General features: G+C 47.4%; 1 protein-coding gene across 1 annotated transcript in view; it reads left to right on the top strand.

Moving 5' to 3' along the window:
- Positions 1 to 6246: 6246 nt before the first annotated feature.
- AKAP10 (A-kinase anchoring protein 10) overlaps positions 6247 to 21147 on the top strand; it is a 57960-nt gene continuing 43059 nt past the window's right edge. Inside the window, exons 1-2 of the mRNA XM_069761062.1 lie at positions 6247 to 6487; positions 17927 to 17971. Coding sequence (XP_069617163.1) covers positions 6466 to 6487; positions 17927 to 17971 — 67 coding nt within the window. The 5' untranslated portion in view covers positions 6247 to 6465. The remainder of the gene's footprint in view (positions 6488 to 17926; positions 17972 to 21147) is intronic.

Here is a 21147-nt window from a genome sequence, read left to right as displayed (position 1 = left end):
ATAGTTTAGAAATCTTGTTTTTGCTGTTGGTTCAATTGAGGATTGTTCTAATAGGGAATACGATGTCATGAGTTTTCACTGATTTGTTAGAATTATCTGTATTTGTTGCATACGTCTACATAATACTGACTTTTTATTCCCTTTTTTCTTTCTTTACACCAGTTCCCTTAGTCTCCCTCATGATTCCATTCTCAAGAGGGGTACGGAGATATACAGCTCTGGCAAAAATTAAGAGACCACCACATCAAAACCTGTCATGGGCAGCCCAATCTCCAGACCTGAACCCCATTGAAAACCTCTGGAATGTAATCAGGAGGATGATGGATAGTCACAAGCCGTCAAACAAAGAAGAACTGCTTACATTTTTTGCGCCAGAAGCAGTGTGAAAGACTGGTGGAAAGCATGCCAAGACGCCTGAAAGCTGTGATTAAAAATCATGGTTATTCCACAAAATATTGATTCCTGAACTCTTCCTGAGTTAAAACATTAGTATTGTTGTTTCTAAATGATTATGAACTTGTTTTCTTTGCATTATTTGAGGTCTGAAAGTACTGGTTACTTTTTTTTTTTTAATTTTGACCATTTCTCCTTTTCGGAAAAAAAAAAATACAAAATTTATTGCTTGGAAATTTCGGAGACATGTTGTCAGAAGTTTATAGAATAAAAGAACAATTTACATTTTACTCAAAAATATACCTATAAAGAGAAAAATCAGACAAACTGAACACTTTGCAGTGGTCTCTTAATTTTTGCCAGAGCTGTATAATAATGTTTGTTTCATTTTTTCAAATTTTTTAGACCAGTTAATTTTTCATTACCTTTTTTGTCCTTTTTCTTCTTTTATATTGTAATTTCTCTATTAACTGCCTAACTAATATTATTATTTTCACTTGCAGTTTGCGATTGGATTCTCCACACTTAGTACCACTATGCTGCGACTAAGCAGACATTGCGCTTCATACATGCGTTTCACCACATATTTCTTCCGGCTCTGGCTACTCACCATCATGCATTCCTGGACTTCATTTCACTTCTAAACAACTCAGCACTTCTGGCACGGACTTCAGAATACCCACCCATAGGACTCGCCTCCGATACGTTCCACTTCTGCGTTTCACCACATCTCCTGTTGGTGACGTCTGTCTTATGATGCACTTCCGGTGTGCTCCATCTTTGCGTTCCACCGCTTCATATTATTCTACTTCCAGTCACGGTCAGGCGCTGGCAAGTATCCAATTACCTCTTACTACCCAGGTGTTTTAGATTCTCTGTGCCGGATACATGTATATAAACTGACCCAGCTCACAGCACACCAGCGCTCTTCACGGGAAGTATTCCCATAACCCGCTCACCCAGCGCTGTCTCTTACTGATGTATCTATTCCGCAGCAATCCGCTAAGAACACTATTTTCTCTTTCTTGTCTAGGGATATTGTTATAGCCTTCAACTAACTGATACCAACACAACATGGTGATTTATTTATCTCTCATTATATGTATATCCCTAATTAGAATGCATATACACTATTTTTACCAAGGTTCTTATTCAAACATACTGTAATACCTTTTTTTATACACACCTTTTTCTTATTTTCTTTTTTCAATTTTGATTTTCATCCTTTTTCCCCCCTCTTTTTTTCTCCTTGTTTATACACCTCCATACCACTCTTGTTCAAGTGACCTGTTCGTTCCAATTGTATGGTGAAACATTTATTAGCGAAATACCATTGTGCCTATTATTATGCATCAATTTACTCGACACTATTACCTTGATTAAGACTACTTTTCCCTTCCCTATGGATTATCATAGTGTTATTTCTATTATGCATAACCTCCATAATTTTTGTCTTTTTTTGTTAATGTTGAAATGTATTTGTATTCATTCCAGGTCTCAGTCTGATGAAGGTCTATGTTTATGACTGAAACGTCCCATTTCTTTTGGGATTTCTTCACTTAAAGAAAGACATTCTACGCTTCTGAAAGAGTGCCAGATCGTATTGTTGTTTGACTAAAGAGTGGGATCCTATCTGAACACCTAATTTTTACACAGAGTGACGTGCATCCTCATCCACAGTTCCTGGGAAAAACTGGAAGCAAAAGAGTATACAAAGGGGACTGCATGAGATCACAGTTTATGGTTTCTGTGAGGTAAAGCATATGCTGTTAATGTTTTACCTCACGGAAATCATCATCTGCGATCCCCTGCTGTCCTGTCTGTGTATTCTCTTTTTCTCCTCCCATACCTAGGAGCTGTGCTATGATCAGACCATGTTCCTGTACGGTCAGACACGGCCATTACACAGGACATAGAAATGGGGAAATTATCTCAGCACAGGATATTTTATTTAATACATCCTATTGTGGAACTTATATTTATTCTAAGATCTGTTCATTAACATGTCCTTCGTGGGAATAAAAACCCTTCAAGCATTATGGTGTTTTCAAAGACTGGAAAAAGTCCTGGCAGACAGCTTTTCTTAGTGGCTTAACTGCGGAACAAAAAAGGACAGGGCATTAAAACTCAATCTTATCTCCTCCAACATCATCTGTATTAATCTGTTGGACGATGGCGCCGATATTGGCGGGTTTATTCTATTGAGTATGGGGGGCCGTAAATGAAGTTATAGGAGTTGTGAGTCAATGAACAAAAGATACTGAAATGCTGCCCGTTCTTATAAATCTATACAACTTTACAGGAAAAAATCGAAAAGTGCCATAGAAGTGTCTTAATTCTTAAAATTAAACAATATAGAAGAACTGACTAAGTATAGTCAATGTATAGTCACTATAAGAAGAGATTAATACCTTAATTATTTTTTTTTTAAGTAACCGACTACATAAACCTCAGGAATTTAATATAAGAAGGTGATATAATCTAATGTAATAGAAGAAGGTGCGGATATTCAGATGGTCTACAACCAATCCAGATGTGTACTAAGGAAGAAGGTGTCCAGTGGAGCTAACAAGACCCAAAATCAATACTTCCACCTATTGCAATTGTAGCACAGATTCTACAGAGAGGCCATAAATATCAATTGTAGCAATATCCTTTAGAATTGTCCTGTATTGTTAGACTCCAAGACCCCATTACAGCGGTCAGCATTCTGTCTATGGTACAGACCGATTATGTTCACATGGAGCTTTTTGAAGAGTTCAAAAACCTAAAGTTTTTCAAGCAGAAACTGCATCGGGAAAAATCTTTTTGGTGGAATTTTTGTTTTACAAAAGAGTTTTCTGACGCGGTCCTGGAGAGGTTTGAACTAATATATTTTCCTGAAGCTTTTCTTCTTAGAAGTCTTTTGATTGGAGAGTTCCCAATTTGTAGAGATTTAATTCAGGATTCACTTAAAAAAAAGTGACCTCCTCTTTGCTATTTTTCCCACCAAGCAATTTTCAAAACTTTTTCAGGAGCAAAAGAGCAACCCCCCCCCACTCCCACCCTATTAAACTTTGTAAAGAAGCGTTGAAGCAGCCGGCTCTAAATGCTGATCTATGACGCAAATGTTTAAGATGACATTTCAGATTTAAGAAGAGGCATGCCTATTTCAGCAGGTGACAGATCCTCTAAAGAATGCTGATTATTCCCTCTTCTCATTTTATAATTGTAGGGAAGACAAAATATCAGATTGCACTCAAACCAATGTTATTTTAAGGGGCCGTGCACAAGTCCAATTGAGTTGGTCCAAGGAAAAAATCGCAGCATGCAAGCCAATTAGTCTGTGGAAAACATCGGACTGCACTCGAATGACATCTAAGTGCAGACCGATTTTCATGGGCTGACAGAATGGAGAAGATGGAGACATATTTTTTCTCCATCTTCTAATCTGAGAAGATCGGCGCACACTATTCTCACCCGGTGATCGGAGTGTGATTAACATAATTGGTCCAATTCTCTCAGATGAGAGAAAATACAGTGGTGTGACCCTAGCCTTAGAGGTCAATAAGAAGATTTAACGGACCCTGTTCCAGGGGCCAGGTCATTAGTCTATGGCTGCCCGCACAGGGCACTGCGACTCGCGTCCTACCTGTACTGATTAGCAGGCCAAGTATGACATTAAAGGGAACCTGTCACCTGAATTTGGCGGGACCAGTTTTGGGTCATATGGGCGGAGTTTTCGGGTGTTTGATTCACCCTTTCCTTACCTGCTGGCTGCATGCTGGCCGAAATATTGGATTGAAGTTCATTCTCTGTCTTCCATAGTACACGCCTGCGCAAGGTAAGATTACTTTGCGCAGGCATGTACTACGGAGGACAGAGAATGAACTTCAATCCAATATTTCGGCCAGCATGCAGCCAGCAGGTAAGGAAAGGGTGAATCAAACACCCGAAAACTCCGACCATATGACCCAAAACCAGTCCCGCCAAATTCAGGTGACAGGTTCCCTTTAAGGTTGTGGTGCGATATGGATGCCGCCAAGTAGGAGGTCCACATGACTGGACTGGTGGCAAGGGACCACTGATGTGACCACTGGACCAGGATCAAGCAAATTTTTTTGCCCAATCCTAAGGTGGATATTTTGGGGACGGAGGTTCACACCTGCTTAGGTGGCAGAAGAGAAATAAAGGGTTATAAGGGTCAGTAGAAGAGAAGCGGCAGTTATCAGCTGCCATATTGGTCGCCAAGGGCAACTAATGCAAGGGTCGGATTCGTCCGGTTGTTCGTCTCCATACACAGACCGACCACAGGTCTCCTGACCCGAGCGTTACACGTTCATAGACATCAAGCTCGATCGGCACAGGAGACCCTCTCGATCAGCTCAGGGGACCCTCGATCGGCTCAGGGGACCCTCAATCAGCACAAGGGACCCTCGATCAGCTCAGGGGACCCTCGATCGGCACAAGGGACCCTCGATCGGCACAAGGGACCCTCGATCGGCACAAGGGACCCTCGATCGGCACAGGGGACCCTCGATCGGCACAGGGGACCCTCGATCGGCTCAGGGGACCCTCGATCGACACAGGGGACCCTCGATCGGCACAGGAGACCCTCGATCGACACAGGGGACCCTCGATCGGCACAGGAGACCCTCGATCAGCACAGGGGACTCTAGATCGGCACAGGGGACCCTCGATCGGCACAGGGGACCCTCGATCAGCTCAGGGGACCCTCGATCGACACAGGGGACCCTCGATCGGCACAGGAGACCCTCGATCGACACAGGGGACCCTCGATCGGCACAGGAGACCCTCGATCAGCACAGGGGACTCTAGATCGGCCAGTGCATTGCGTGAATCAGGACTCCATACACAGACCAACCACAGGTCTCCTGACCCGAGCGTTACACATTCATAGATATCAAGCTCGATCGGCACAGGAGACCCTCGATCGGCTCAGGGGACCCTCGATCGGCTCAGGGGACACTCAATCAGCACAAGGGACCCTCGATCAGCTCAGCTCAGGGGACCCTCGATCGGCACAAGGGACCCTCAATCGGCACTGGGGACCCTCGATCGGCACAAGGGACCCTCGATTGGCACAAGGGACCCTCGATCAGCTCAGGGGACCCTCAATTGGAACAAGGGACCCTCGATCAGCTCAGGGGACCCTCGATCGGCACAAGGGACCCTCGATTGGCACAGGGGAGCCTCGATCGGCACAGGAGAGCCTCGATCGGCACAAGAGACCCTCGATCGGCACAAGGGACCCTCGATCGGCATAAGGGACCCTCGATCAGCTCAGGGGACCCTCGATCGGCACAAGAGACCCTCGATTGGCACAGGGGACCCTCGATCGGCACAAGGGACCCTCGATCGGCACAAGGGACCCTCGATCAGCTCAGGGGACCCTCGATCGGCACAAGGGACCCTCGATCGGCACAGGGGACCCTCGATCGGCACAAGGGACCCTCGATCGGCACAGGGGACCCTCGATCGGCACAGGGGACCCTCGATCGGCACAGGAGACCCTCGATCGGCACAGGAGACCCTCGATCAGCACAGGGGACACTCGATCGGCCAGTGCATTGTGTGAATCGGGACTTAGAGGAAAGATGACACAGATGTCTGGATCTGCAGCTGCGACTTCTGCCATTTCTATATACCACAAGAAGGTGTAATCTGCCATTGATGGTGCTTTGCTATGTGCTAAGTTTTGCCAGCCAGTCTGTGACTATAGGTATGGGTAGAAAGCCAAGTAGAGAGTTTAACCAGAAACTACAAATCCCAGCATTCCACAGTGCCCTTAGTTAATATGGCCGCCCGGGAGTCACCGGGTCGGGGTGATTACCCAGCATGCCCCGCGGTCCCCGGAAGACTGTGCTGTTGACAATATGGCGGGGGCTGGAGCTGCGGCCGGAGGAAGGAGGAGGAAGTGTCATTCATGCTAAGACAGCGGGGAGAGGGGCTCCTAGTGACCGCAGAGCTCCGGCAGCGGCGTCCCCGGCGTCCCGTGTGCCGGGTGAGGGGAGCCGGGGCGCCCCACTATGCGCTGAGGGAGGCGGGCACGTCCAGGGAGCCGGCGGCGCCATGTCCTTCTTCCGCAGGAAAGGTAAGAGCTGCGGCTGACAGCCCGGTGTACGGGAGAGGACTGGCTCCCGGGGGGCTGTCATCACTGGGGGGGCACCGGGGGCTCTTAAAGGGCCAGTGCACCTGCATGGTTTCTCAATTATAGTTAAATATGTGCTGCCCCTTTAAATTGGTGACCGCTGAGCTCCCAGGTATCTGGATGTCGTGGCGATGCACATAGGACTGTGACCCCCAAAACTGTCCCATGAGCTTCTGGAATGTGGGGATCGTGTCCTGTCAGTCACATGCCCCTATTGTGGCGAGATGTCACAGGCTGGGGGTGGCGCTGACCTGCGGGTGGGCATGAGATAGCTGGGCGGTCGTTACACGGGCGAAGCCTTAGTCCGGCTGCGGTCACTCAGTCTGGTTCAGTGGCAGCAGGCGGAGGCCGGGGTGTCCTGGATGACCAGTGCTTACCGTACCTGGTGCCGCCATTCCAGGACTGCGTATGGATCCTCTGCCCTTAGGATTGGGCATCTGATTATTGGGGGTCCACAAATCAGGAGTTCACTGGTCCCCACTGGTCACTCACTTCAATAGGAGCTGAGCTGGAGGACCCAAGTGCGGCCATTGGTTTCATAGACTTGTGCTTTTAGGACCTGCTAGTATCTGATCATTGGGGGGGCTCAGTCAGACCCCTCCGCTGATATTGATGGGTCATCAATGTCACTCCTGGTAAGTAGTAGTTCATTTCACATGTTATATAGTGTCTTCATCGTGGCTGAGTCTTGTGAAATCCCAGAAATCTCCTCTAACCGTCCATCTTTCCTTGGTCCATAGACAGCAGTGCGGCCGGCCGGTCTCGGTGGACTGTGAGTGCGTTAGTGATAGATCTCACCCTCCGCTGCCACGCTACACAGTGTGATACCAGGGCGTCTGTGTGATTACAAGACACTGTTGTAATATATCCCAGGCATTACGTGATGCCCGTCATGGCAGCTGACAACCGGGGCACAGAGCTGCGCACTAAAGGGGTCCTTACATGAAATAAGTTACCAGGTGTCACTGGCATAGGAGGGTTTCAGCCGTGTTCCCATATAGTATAAACGCTGTAGTTTTTGGAAAATCTCTCTTTAGCAGGGCTAAGTGGATATGATCCTGTGACCATTTATGTTCACTGTGCGTGTTTTTTTGTTTTTTTGTCTGTGCGGGTTTTTCTTGTAGGCTTCAATTGGGAGCTAAAAAAAACACATGTAAAATGTCAGTTTAGTTTTTCAGTACAGAATCACAGTATTTCTACACTTAAAAATCCATCAAAACTATGCTTTAAATCTGCACAAAAATAAATAAAAAAAGTATCAAAAAACCACAAATTAGAGCAGACTGGTATTGATTTTGTGTGGTTTCCTACAAAAAATGCTGCAGAATGAAAACCAGGATTTCTGCACGACAAAACAGCATGACTGTTCAGTGTCTAGTGGCCACTGCAGACCAATGCCTAGTCTTGGACAGGAGCTGACCTGCAGCACCTGGCAGCGGGCACTACATATAATTCAGAGTAAAACCATCGGGACAATTCGTTGTTTACATCTGGCTGCCCAAAATCCTGATTAGTCGGGATGTGGAAGCTGTTTGATCTCATATTGATAAGGCTAGGTTATCAATAACCCAAGAATCCCTTTAAATAGATTTTCCGGCTCTGTTAAATTGAATGAGCTGAGCTGCAGCTCTCAGTAGTGACCAGTGCCCTGTGTATGGAGCATAGCAGGGCTGACAACAGCTGATCCTGTTGGTCCTCGGACCCCACCAATCTGATATTAGGACCAATCCTAGGGATAAGTCCTCAGTATTTATGTAGCAGACATACCCCTACCAGGGAACCTAGAACATTGGATAACGCTGCTATATATCTTATTTATAGATATCGTACATTGTGTATTGGGTTAGCGCCCCAGCTGTAGTCAAGAACCACACAGACATGTAGGGGTGAAGGGTCAGGGTGGCTGGAGCATATGAAATTTACTAGAGGGGGTCCCATTGTTGGTAACTAGTGATGAGAAAACGTGCCTTATAAAAAGTTATTAGGAAGTTCTGGATGCTGCTGGTACAAGGATTCTGGGTTCATTTACTAAAAGACTTAAATACTTATTTACATAGGTATGTTGTCATTACCAGATTATTCCTGGGTGTAGTCTGGGGCCATGAGGTAATTTGCTTAATTGATAAAATCTAATGAGCCATTTGTGGCCTTGTATTAAATGACTATCAAATATATTCTAGTTGTTCGTCACCGGCTGCCCTGTGTATTTAGGCCAAGGAGCGATAATAAAGACAGCATGTTTGATAATACCATCGTTCTGTTTAGTTTGTTGCTCGGCAGCACATCTCCTGTTTACACGGGGCGATATGCTGCCGATAACAAAGGCACGAAGGATCCAATCCCCTGACAGCATTGTTCTTGTCTGACAGATGATTGTCGGTATGTTGACACCGGCAGGTTACCGTCTCGTGTATAAGGGCCATTACTTCTGAGCTGGTTGGTTGAGTGGGTGATAAATCGCTGCCCTCTGGAGTGGACGCGTTTCGGGCCACCGTTGTGAAGCGTTGGCGTTCCTTCCCGTGAGAGCTGCACTTTGTGGTCGGCCTCCTCTTTGGTGCAGGTTGATAACATAGGATGCTTACCTGTTGACCCAGATATGGAGATGGGTGAATTAACGACCCCGTTTGTACGTGGACAGACGATAATCTGGGCGCTGTTATGCTGTGAATGCTTCTCTCAGATTCTCCCTCTGAAGATATTTCATCGCCCCGAGGGCCTCGATGTGTGAGAAGATCATCCTCTGTCAGTAAGCCGGGGGGGGGGGGGGAATAAATACAAATAGACTTTACATTTATAAAGATTCCTCTAACATTAGTGCCATCTCTGCGTGCCCACGATCAGGATATTTTCACTGCCTTCTAATCAGTTGAGTGAACCATGCGGATTTACCGCATCTAGCGAATGGCTGTGGGCAGCGGAGGAGACTAGTGTGTCCTGCAGATAGCGGACATGCTGCGGCTCGTTATCCTGCGTCGCGGGTGAGTTTACTTCAGTTAGAAGCACCGTGGGCGTTGGATTCCTATAAATCCCATGCACTGGGCTTCTAAGGTAGAACGCAACGTGTTGGACACAACGGAGGTGAGCTACATCCAACATGCTGCTCTTCCCGATTGTGAGAAGGAACCCTTAGTGATGGTATCAGCAGTGCCCGGCAGCCATATGTGACACTTGTATTCTGCTGATGCCGCCAAGGGAGATTTGATTCCCCAGTGCTCCCATTCATAATTATTTAGGCTATTTGATATTAGGGCTTTGCAAAGGGTGCAGACAGCAGTGCCATGGATGGAGCGTGGGCCATACATGGCCAGCCAAGGGTCGTGTTTATTTTCCTCCTCTACTGAGACCTACATTCGACTCTCCTTGGAGAACTGACTACTAGAGAAAAGTTAAAAGGGTTTTCTAGCAATCAATCTTGAGGAACACGTCTCCCAAGCCTCCCAGTTTCCTGCTTACCAGGGGACGGTGGTCTCTTGAACGATTGACTGTTCGGTCCAGCTGGATGGTGGAGTCATTGGACCAAACCTTAGGCTCTTCAGTTCTGCCAATAGAGGAAGGCTTTGCATCTGCAGCATCAGAGGAGAACAGGGGGAGGTGGTACAGGGACAGCACTACCTCTGCTTGCCGCGAGAGAGCGCGCACTTTGGGCCAGCAGGTCAACCATGCAGCTAGTCCGAAAAGTCAATCATCCAGGAGCTGGCCTATATTTCTGTATTTCTGTGGTAGTTTATATTACTATATTTCTGTGGTAGTTTACACCCTATTATGGCATACATCATGATGAATTTGTCAGGCTACCTTGGCTACATCCAATCTTTTCTGTGCGTTGCCTGCATTTCCAAAAAGTGGGTGAAGCTGGACTGGCACAAAAGTGCCAACTCCCAAAATATTTTCTCAACTTTGCGTTGCACAAAAATTTTGCGTCATTTCAAACAGTTTTCTACGAGAATTCCGGTGAAAATTGCTTTATGGTTTGGGCTCCAGAAGTCTCAAATTTGGAATGTGGATGAAAAATGACGGCTGCCAGACTGGTGTTTGCTTTAGCCCCCAGGCCGGGTCCACAGAAATCAGATTTCGTAGCTAATTTGTCCCAAGAACTCTCGTCCAAGCCTAGTGCTCATGTGTATGGGGGTACTAAGAGTTGTCTGTGGAGCAGTTTGGCTGACGGCTATATCATATGGCAAGCTTTAGGCTATGTGCACACGTAGGAAATGTGGTGCAGAATTTTCTGCACAAAATCCGCATCTCCTGGCAGAATCCACAGCTGCGGATTTGCCGCGGATTTTGTGTGGATTTGCCGCGGATTTTCTGCAGTTTTTGCCACTGCGGATTTCTATCATGGAGGGGTGCAGAAACGCTGCAGATCTGCACAAAAGTGACATGCACTTCTTTTAAATCCATAGCAATTCCGCATTGATTTTTCCGCACAAGTTTTTTTTTTTTAGCCATTGATTTACATTGTATTGTAAATCACAGTGTGAATCTGCAGTGTTTCTGCGCGGAAAAATCCACTGCGGATCCGCAGCAAATCCGCATGGTGTGCACATAGCCTTAGTCTCTGTTATCAACCCTTACATTACAGTGACGGAGGAGGATGCCCCACCCTGGCCACATGGGAGTAATGGAGCTCAGATAATGCAGTCTTTTCTTAGCATAGTCGTTCCAGTTAGACTGGGGTAGAGATTCTCCTTCATCTCATAGGAACGGTTGTACACTTGTGTCTCTGCTGCGGTGCTTGACTGATCGATATTAAAAGGGAATCTCGCCAGGTTTCCCAACTAATCTAAGAGCAGAATAATGTAGAGACAGGTGTCCCGATTCTACACCTGTCGCTTATTGGGATGATTGCTTTAGTTTTGATCATCTACTGATACAACAGTAATTTTATCACTAGAGGACTAGTAAACCTGCTGCCAGGTAGTCCTCCATATTCATGAGCTCTGTATAACCCCCGCCCCCACCACTGATTGGCAGCTTCCTGCCTATGCACAGTGTAGGCAGAGCTCAGCATTCAAGAGAACCGAAACATCAGCAGCAAATAAAACACAAAGCTGATGCAAAGGGACACATCACCGGAATTGGGGTCTCTGCCCCTACATTATACTGTTCTCAGATGGGGCAGGAAAAGCCTGGTGATAGATTCCCTTTAATCGTCCTCTGTTTAGCATTCGTCAATTATTTAATAGGCCAATAAGTGGCTTGTGGTGAATTTCGTATTTTGATTTTTTTTAGAGTGTAGATCTAATTGGCTGGTGCCAAACCCTATGCAGTTAAATGTGTGTTAATGTAAAACCGCTATCTGCAGCCAACACTTACATCTGCCACACACCAGAGAGCAGACATCACATTGCCGAACGGTTCTGCCAGAATCTGCACGTTTGCATAAAAAGTTTTGAACTTTTGGAAAAGCAGAGGTGTAAATCACCGTTTTGTATCCAAAAGCCGTCTTTCAAGCTGCTGTGTGAGCATCGGCCAACATGTAATGATGAGGATTTGCCCACGTTCAGGGTCTGATGCCGCAGTATAGTGACGTCCTGTAGTGCTGGTGACATCCTGGAACAGATTCTTCTTCAACAGCTGGAGAAAGCCTGGTGTTTGTTAGCCGCCCCTGTTGTTCACAGCTACATACTGATTTCACTATTTGCAGTGTTTTCTTGTAGCTTATCTGGACATGCGGCGGGCAGCTGAACTTTGAGCCTCCAGAATTTTGTTCTGCAAATTTTCAACTCGAGGGCCTTTTTACTGATTTACAGTTGAATAAAATTCGGGTATTCTAGAATATGTATTTATGTATGTATATAGCAGCCACACAGTATATAGCACAGGCCACGCAGTATATAGCAGCCACGCAGTATATAACACAGGCCACGCAGTATATAGCAGCCACACAGTATATAGCACAGGCCACGCAGTATATAGCAGCCACGCAGTATATAACACAGGCCACGCAGTATATAGCATCCACGCAGTATATAGCAGCCACGCAGTATATAACACAGGCGACGTAGTATATAACACAGGCCACGTAGTATATAGCAGCCACGTAATATATAGCACAGCCCACGCAGTATATAGCAGCCACGTAGTATATAACACTGCCCACGCAGTATATAACGGTGGCCACGTAATATATAGCACAGCCCACGCAGTACATAACACAGCCCACGTAGTATATAACACTGCCTATGTAGTATATAGCAGCCACGCTGTATCTAACACAGCCCATGTAGTATACAGCAGTGTGGGCACCATATCCCTGTTAAAAATTATTAAAATAAAAAATAGTTATATACTCACCCCCTGGGATCCACCGAAGCTCTGGCGATACGTGCGCGGCTGCCGCCATCTTCCGTTCCTAGGATGCATTGCGAAATTACCCAGATGACTTAGCGGTCTCGCGAGACCACTAAGTCTTCTGGGTAATTCCGCAATGCATCGCCGGGAACGGAAGATGGCGGCAGGCGCGAGCGCATCGTCGGACGACGGAGGGTGAGTATAGCAGGTTTTTTGTTTTTTAATTATGGTATTTTTAACATTAGATCTTTTTACTATTGATGCCGCATAGGCAGTATCAGTAGTAAAAAGTTGGAGGGACACAGGGTTAATAGCAGCGGTTACGGAGTGCGTTACCCGCGGCATAAGGCGGTCCGTTGCCGCCGGCATTAACCCTGTGTGAGCGGTGACTGGAGGGGAGTATGCGGGCGCCGGGCACTGACTGCGGGGAGTAAGGAGCGGCCATTTTCTTCCAGACTGTGCCCGTTGCTGATTGGTCGTGGCTGTTTTGCCGCGACCAATCGGCGACTTGGATTTCCATGACAGACAGAGGCCGCGACCAATGAATATCCGTGACAGACAGACAGAAAGACGGAAGTGACCCTTAGACAATTATATAGTAGATATACACAATCTATTTTATTACATTTTTTGTAGTTGCTCGTTTTCTACCAGATTGTCCTTTAAATTTATAGATAACTTTGTGACAAAGAATTTATAGTTGTAGTTTATCCAACCTGTGTATCAAAAAGATGCCTAATTACATGGGAATATCATTTACATATTCATATCAGTTCTACTAGTGATGAGCGAATGTGCTTGGAATAACATGTTATCTGAGTATCTTCGACTTGATAATATTCAGTTTCTACAGCTGCATGATTTGTGGCTGTTAGACAGTCGCTACACATGCCGGGATTTCCTGTTAGACAGTCGCTACACCTGCCGGGATTTCCTGTTAGACAGTCGCTACACCTGCCGGGATTTCCTGTTACAGCCGCTACACATGCCGGGATTTCCTGTTAGACAGTCGCTACATATGCCGGGATTTCCTGTTAGACAGTCGCTACATATGCCGGGATTTCCTGTTAGACAGTCGCTACATATGCCGGGATTTCCTGTTAGACGGCCGCTACATATGCCAGGATTTCCTGTTAGACGGTCGCTACATATGCCGGGATTTCCTGTGAGACGGCCGCTACATATGCCGGGATTTCCTGTTAGACGGCCGCTACATATGCCGGGATTTCCTGTGAGACGGCCGCTACATATGCCGGGATTTCCTGTTAGACAGCAGCTACACATGCCGGGATTTCCTGTGAGACGGCCGCTACATATGCCGGGATTTCCTGTTAGACAGCAGCTACACATGCCGGGATTTCCTGTGAGACGGCCGCTACATATGCCGGGATTTCCTGTTAGACGGCCGCTACATATGCCAGGATTTCCTGTTAGACGGTCGCTACACATGCCGGGATTTCCTGTGAGACGGCCGCTACATATGCCGGGATTTCCTGTTAGACAGTCGCTACATATCCCGGGATTTCCTGTTAGACGGCCGCTACATATGCCGGGATTTCCTGTGAGACGGCCGCTACATATGCCGGGATTTCCTGTTAGACAGCAGCTACACATGCCGGGATTTCCTGTTAGACAGGTGCTACACATGCCGGGATTTCCTGTTAGACGGCCGCTACATATGCCGGGATTTCCTGTTAGACGGCAGCTACACATGCCGGGATTTCCTGTTAGACGGCAGCTACACATGCCGGGATTTCCTGTTAGACAGTCGCTACACATGCCGGGATTTCCTGTTAGACAGGTGCTACACATGCCGGGATTTCCTGTTAGACGGCCGCTACATATGTCGGGATTTCCTGTTAGATGGTAGCTACACATGCCGGGATTTCCTGTTAGACGGCAGCTACACATGCCGGGATTTCCTGTTAGACGGCAGCTACACATGCCGGGATTTCCTGTTAGACGGCAGCTACACATGCCGGGATTTCCTGTTAGACAGTCGCTACACATGCCGGGATTTCCTGTTAGACAGGTGCTACACATGCCGGGATTTCCTGTTAGACAGGTGCTACACATGCCGGGATTTCCTGTTAGACAGTCGCTACACATGCCGGGATTTCCTGTTAGACAGGTGCTACACATGCCGGGATTTCCTGTTAGACGGTCGCTACACATGCCGGGATTTCCTGTTAGACGGTCGCTACACATGCCGGGATTTCCTGTTAGACGGCAGCTACACATGCCGGGATTTCCTGTTAGACAGTCGCTACACATGCCGGGATTTCCTGTTAGACAGGTGCTACACATGCCGGGATTTCCTGTTAGACAGGTGCTACACATGCCGGGATTTCCTGTTAGACAGTCGCTACACATGCCGGGATTTCCTGTTAGACAGGTGCTACACATGCCGGGATTTCCTGTTAGACGGTCGCTACACATGCCGGGATTTCCTGTTAGACGGTCGCTACACATGCCGGGATTTCCTGTTAGACGGCAGCTACACATGCCGGGATTTCCTGTTAGACGGTCGCTACACATGCCGGGATTTCCTGTTAGACGGCAGCTACACATGCCGGGATTTCCTGTTAGACGGCAGCTACACATGCCGGGATTTCCTGTTAGACGGCAGCTACACATGCCGGGATTTCCTGTTAGACGGCAGCTACACATGCCGGGATTTCCTGTTAGACGGCAGCTACACATGCCGGGATTTCCTGTTAGACGGCAGCTACACATGCCGGGATTTCCTGTTAGACGGCCGCTACATATGCCGGGATTTCCTGTTAGACGGCCGCTACATATGCCGGGATTTCCTGTTAGACAGTCACTACACATGCCGGGATTTCCAGTTTGTTAGGCAATCCTTGCATGTGTTGTGGCTTTCAAACAGCCGCAAAACATGCACCCGCTGGGACTCATAGTATCCGAGCAATCCTTTAGATACTCAGATAACACCCGAGCATGCTCTGATAATGTTATTCGAGCTCGTTCGGTCATTACGTTCTCCAGTGAACCAAATGCACCTTTAAGAGAATCCGACTGTGGACCCCAATTGGGGCATGTGGAGATGATCTACTAATACTAATGTTGTGCACCCGGATCCAGCACCGTACCGTGAATCTGGAGGGACAAAGTCACCTCTCCTGGACTGTTAGCGGAGGACAACGCAATGTTACTCAGTATAGATCTTTACTGTTCCCTGTTTGGTATCTGGATCTGTGCACATCTCTCCATTAAAAATTATAATCATGACACAGTGGCTTTAGACATCATCAGCCGCTAATGGACACTATTGAGCTAAAATGATGTCTGCCGAGATGTCCGTCTCTTGTGAAGCCTCCAGCCGAGAGCTGGATAAGTGCATCAGTGAGTTTAGTCCCAAAAAGTTACTTTTATGGTTTTGCTTCTCTTCTTACCGCCACTACAGTGTGAAGCTACATTGTGGAGATTGTGCTGACATCTAATAGTTGACATCGGTGGTCTGATCATACCACCTTATGCTTTTTATGTAGTCGCCTTCTCTACTAGTTTTCTACAAAATGTGACATCTGGCTTATTTTATTCCATCACCAGGTAACAAGTGGTCGGTATTTGCTTTTATTTTATCCCCACTGCTCCCGAGTTTGTTTTTAAATCCATTGTACGGTTCCAGACTTATGAGCTTTTTTACTTGGTGTCAGTTTTTATGGTCTTTTCCAACAGGGTGTGACTCAAGGTAATAATTCAGAGGGGCCTAAAGACATTCCCCAGAGGATCTTGGTAAAGACCACAACTTTTAGCACTAAATAGAACAGACCATTTTTCTGGAGCTGTATGCCGGATTTATAAAAAAGATGGAATACTTTGGATCAGCATTAATAAAATATGAGGAAAAGCTGGTCCCTTTTTATCTGGAGACACGACCTCTCATGGGAGAATTTATTACGACACATATTGGCCAGTCTATTACCTGATTGCTAAGCTTGGCACAGACACATGTCCGAGACCTCTCGCTGGAGAGAAGAAAAGGCGCATTCTGAGAAGACTGTATGTTATTATTAGGAGGGTGAAACACAGACCCCTTTGTTCTTGCCTCTAGTTACTAACGGATTAGTTGTGGGCCGGCATCATGTGAGATCCTACAGCTGGACCAAACTGAGGAGAATCGCTGCACTGTAACTTCAGGACTCCATGTAATGAATGTTACTGATGCTGTAATACAGTGCTCCCCAATCGGCAAACTGAGTCTCTAGATACTTTTTGCAACGTTTCCTGGAGTACCACCCTCGCTTCATGGGTCCCCCTCGCCTCCTGGGTCCCCCCTCGCCTCCTGGGTCCCCCCTCGCCTCCTGGGTCCCCCCTCGCCTCCTGGGTCCCCCCTCGCCTCCTGGGTCCCCCCTCGCCTCCTGGGTCCCCCCTCGCCTCCTGGGTCCCCCCTCGCCTCCTGGGTCCCCCCTCGCCTCCTGGGTCCCCCCTCGCCTCCTGGGTCCCCCCTCGCCTCCTGGGTCCCCCCTCGCCTCCTGGGTCCCCCCTCGCCTCCTGGGTCCCCCCTCGCCTCCTGGGTCCCCCCTCGCCTCCTGGGTCCCCCTCGCCTCCTGGGTCCCCCCTCGCCTCCTGGGTCCCCCCTCGCCTCCTGGGTCCCCTCTCGCCTCCTGGGTCCCCCTCGCCTCCTGGGTCCCCCCTCGCCTCCTGGGTCCCCCCTCGCCTCCTGGGTCCCCTCTCGCCTCATGGGTCCCCCCTCGCCTCATGGTTCCCCCGCTCCTCATGGGTCCCCCTCGCCTCCTGGGTCCCCTGCATGGAAAAGTCAGGGGAGGTAACCATCATTTGACTAACAGCTATCTAATGTGTATCGAGGCCATAAGTTTTCACGAGATGAAAATGATGGAGATTTTACCTACGTACTTGCTTGGGGAAAATCCAGCAGTAAAATTGCCAGCGTGTAGACCCAGCCTGAGGACAAGGAAGGCTGCTGTGTATCTCGCCACTGACCTACAATGTTCCCAAAGCAAAGTCTACCTGTGGAGTGAGCAGGAAAGCTCCTCTACTCACTGACCTCACTAATCAGGTATTTAGACTTGATATGGTTAACCTTTTTTTTTTTCTCTTTCACAGTGAAAGGTAAAGATCAAGACAAGCCAGATGTGAAAATATTTAGAGGTAATGCTGTTTAATTATTTAATTACTGTTTAGGAGGGTAATAAAAAGCTAAAAGTGTGGCCTCTCCTCTGCAGGATGGCTCAGTGGTTAGCACTGTTTCTTTGCCGAGTTCAAACCTGACCCAGGGCAACATCTGCAAGGACTATTTTTTTTTTTGTTCTTCATGTTCATAAAGGTTTACGTTAGTCTTGTTTTTCACTCCAAAAGACTTGCTGGTCTACACGGTCTAAAAATATGCCAGATTTATTAAGTACGGTATTATAACCTACATTGAAAAACCTGGTGCTTATCAAATGAAATCTGTCATCAGTTTTTTTTTTCCTATGTAAGCTGAGCACTGCATTAAATGGATACAGAGACCCTGATTCCAGCGATGTGTCACTTAATAGGCTGCTTGCTGTCACATTTAATAATAAAATCCCCATTTTCTTTTCTGCAGATCTAGTGGTATTCTGGATGCTGAGGCTTGTAAAATCCCACCCACACCCCCGATTGTATTAATGTACTGTGTACCCAGGAATCTGTCGATCAGGGGTGAGGTTACACAGAGCAGTTGACTAGGACACACGAGACACCTAGACCTGTAGTGATAATCTCCTGCTGATAAAACACTGATTGTATTTAAACAACAACACACTGCCTATTAAGGGACACATCACTGGAGTCATAGTCTCAGCCCCTACATCATTCAGATTCCCTTTAAGATTCTCTAGTAGAAATTATCAAATCAATTCACAAGGATATTGGTCCTCCGGTCAGTTCAGTAGTCCATGGCTCCCAGACATGAACCTAGCGAACCACCTCTGTGCTGGAATCCCCGCTGCCATTTGAGTATTAGTTGGCACTCCATGATACATTGTCATTGTTGCGACATGACAAACACATATCGGGGCGGCAAATCAGAAAAAGGCTCCTGAGATTCGGGCAGGTAGTGGGTGGTTCGCACGGGCCCCATCTGGTGGCCGTGGAACACTGACATGATTGCTGGACCAGGATCCTGCAGATTGATTCACTCATCTAAGTTTTCTTTGTGTAAGGCTATGTGCACACGTTTAGGAATTTTCGCTTTTTTTCGCAATAAAATTGCGAAAAAAACGCTCACATTAAGCATCCTATTATTAGAATGCAATCCGCATTTTTTGTGCACATGCTGGTTTTTTTTGTGCAGCGGAATCGCATTCTGGAAAAAAACACAGCATGTTCATTCCTTGTGCGGAATTGCAGGGATTCCGCACACATAGGAATGCATTGATCCGCTTACTTTCTGCGTGCGGCTATGCCCACCATGCGGGAAGTAAGCGGATCATGTGCGGTTGGTACCCAGGGTGGAGGAGAGGAGACTCTGCTCCAGGCCCTGGGAACCATATACCGTATATACTCGAGTATAAGCCGAGATTTTCAGCCCAAAATTTTGGGCTGAAAGTGCCCCTCTCGGCTTATACTCGAGTCACGGTGGGCGGCAGGGTCGGCGGGTGAGGGGGAGAGGGCGCTGAGGCATACTTACCTAGTCCTGGCGATCCTGACGCTCCCTCTGCCCGTCACACGGTCTTCGGTGCTGCAGCTCTTCCCCTGTTCAGCGGTCACGTGGGACCGCTCATAAGAGAAATGAATATGCAGCTCCACCTCCCATAGGGGTGGAGCTGCATATTCATTTCTCTAATCAGCGGTGTCGGTGACCACTGATAGAGGAAGAGGCAGCGGCACCGAAGACCGTGTGACGGGCAGAGGGAGCCGGACGTCGGGACCAGGTAAGTATGTAATATTCACCTGTCCGCATTCCACACGCCGGGCGCCGCTCTGTCTTCGCGTCCTCTTGCTCTGACTGTTCAGGTCAGAGGGCGCGATGACGCATATAGTGTGCGCGGCGCCCTCTGCCTGATCAGTCAGTGCGGAGAGACGCTGGGACCGGACGCTGGGAGCTGCAAGCAGCGAGGTGAGTATGGCATTTTTTTTTTTTTATTGCAGCAGCAGCAGCAGCAATGGCACAGCTTTCTATGGCACAGCTATGGGGCGATAATGAACGGCGCAGAGCACTATATGGCAGCTATGGGGCAATAATGAACGGCGCAGAGCACTATATGGCAGCTATGGGGCAATAATGAACGGCGCAGAGCACTATATGGCACAGCTATGGGGCAATAATGAACGGTGCAGAGCACTATATGGCACAGTTATGGGGCAATACTGAACGGTGCAGAGCACTATATGGCAGCTATGGGGCAATAATGAACGGTGCAGAGCACTATATGGCACAGCTTTCTATGGTACATCTATGGGGCAATAATGAACGGGGCAGAGCACTATATGGCACATCTATGGGGCAATAATGAATAGCGCAGAGCACTATATGGCACAGCTATGGGGCAATAATGAACGGCGCAGAGCACTATATGGCACAGCTTTCTATGGTACATCTATGGGGCAATAATGAACGGGGCAGAGCACTATATGGCACATCTATGGGGCAATAATGAATAGCGCAGAGCACTATATGGCACAGCTATGGGGCAATAATGAACGGCGCAGAGCACTATATGGCACAGCTATGGGGCAATAATGAACGGCGCAGAGCACTATATGGCACAGCTATGGGGCAATAATGAACGGTGCAGAGCACTATATGGTACATCTATGGGGCAATAATGAACGGCGCAGAGCACTATATGGAACAGCTATGGGGCCATAATGAACGGTATGGAGCATCTATTTTTATTTTTGAAATTCACCGGAGCTGCTGCATTTTCCACCCTAGGCTTATACTCGAGTCAATAAGTTTTCCCAGTTTTTTGTGGCAAAATTAGGGGGGTCGGCTTATACTCGGGTCGGCTTATACTCGAGCATATACGGTAATTGTTTAAAAAAAAAAAAAAAAAATTTTAAAATAATAAATCATGATATTCTCACCTTCTGACGTCCCCGGCAGCCTTTCCTGCTCCTTGCGATGCTCCCGTTCCCAATAATGCTTTGCGAAAATGTCCTGTGATGACGTAGTGGTCTCGCATGACCACTACGTCATCTGGGGTCATGCTGCAAAGCATTATTGGGACCGGAGCATCGTGAGGAGCGGGAAGGCTGCGGGGACGCCGGAAGGTGAGAATATCATTATTTATTTATTTATTTATTTATTTTTTTAAATTATTTTTAACATTCTATCTTTTTACTATTGATGCTGCATA

The sequence above is a fragment of the Ranitomeya imitator genome, chromosome 3 (assembly GCF_032444005.1).
Source record: "Ranitomeya imitator isolate aRanImi1 chromosome 3, aRanImi1.pri, whole genome shotgun sequence".
In the NCBI taxonomy this organism is placed as follows: Eukaryota; Metazoa; Chordata; class Amphibia; order Anura; family Dendrobatidae; genus Ranitomeya; species Ranitomeya imitator.
Note: the sequence above shows the minus strand (reverse complement) of the source record. Positions and strands in the feature narration are given on the sequence as shown.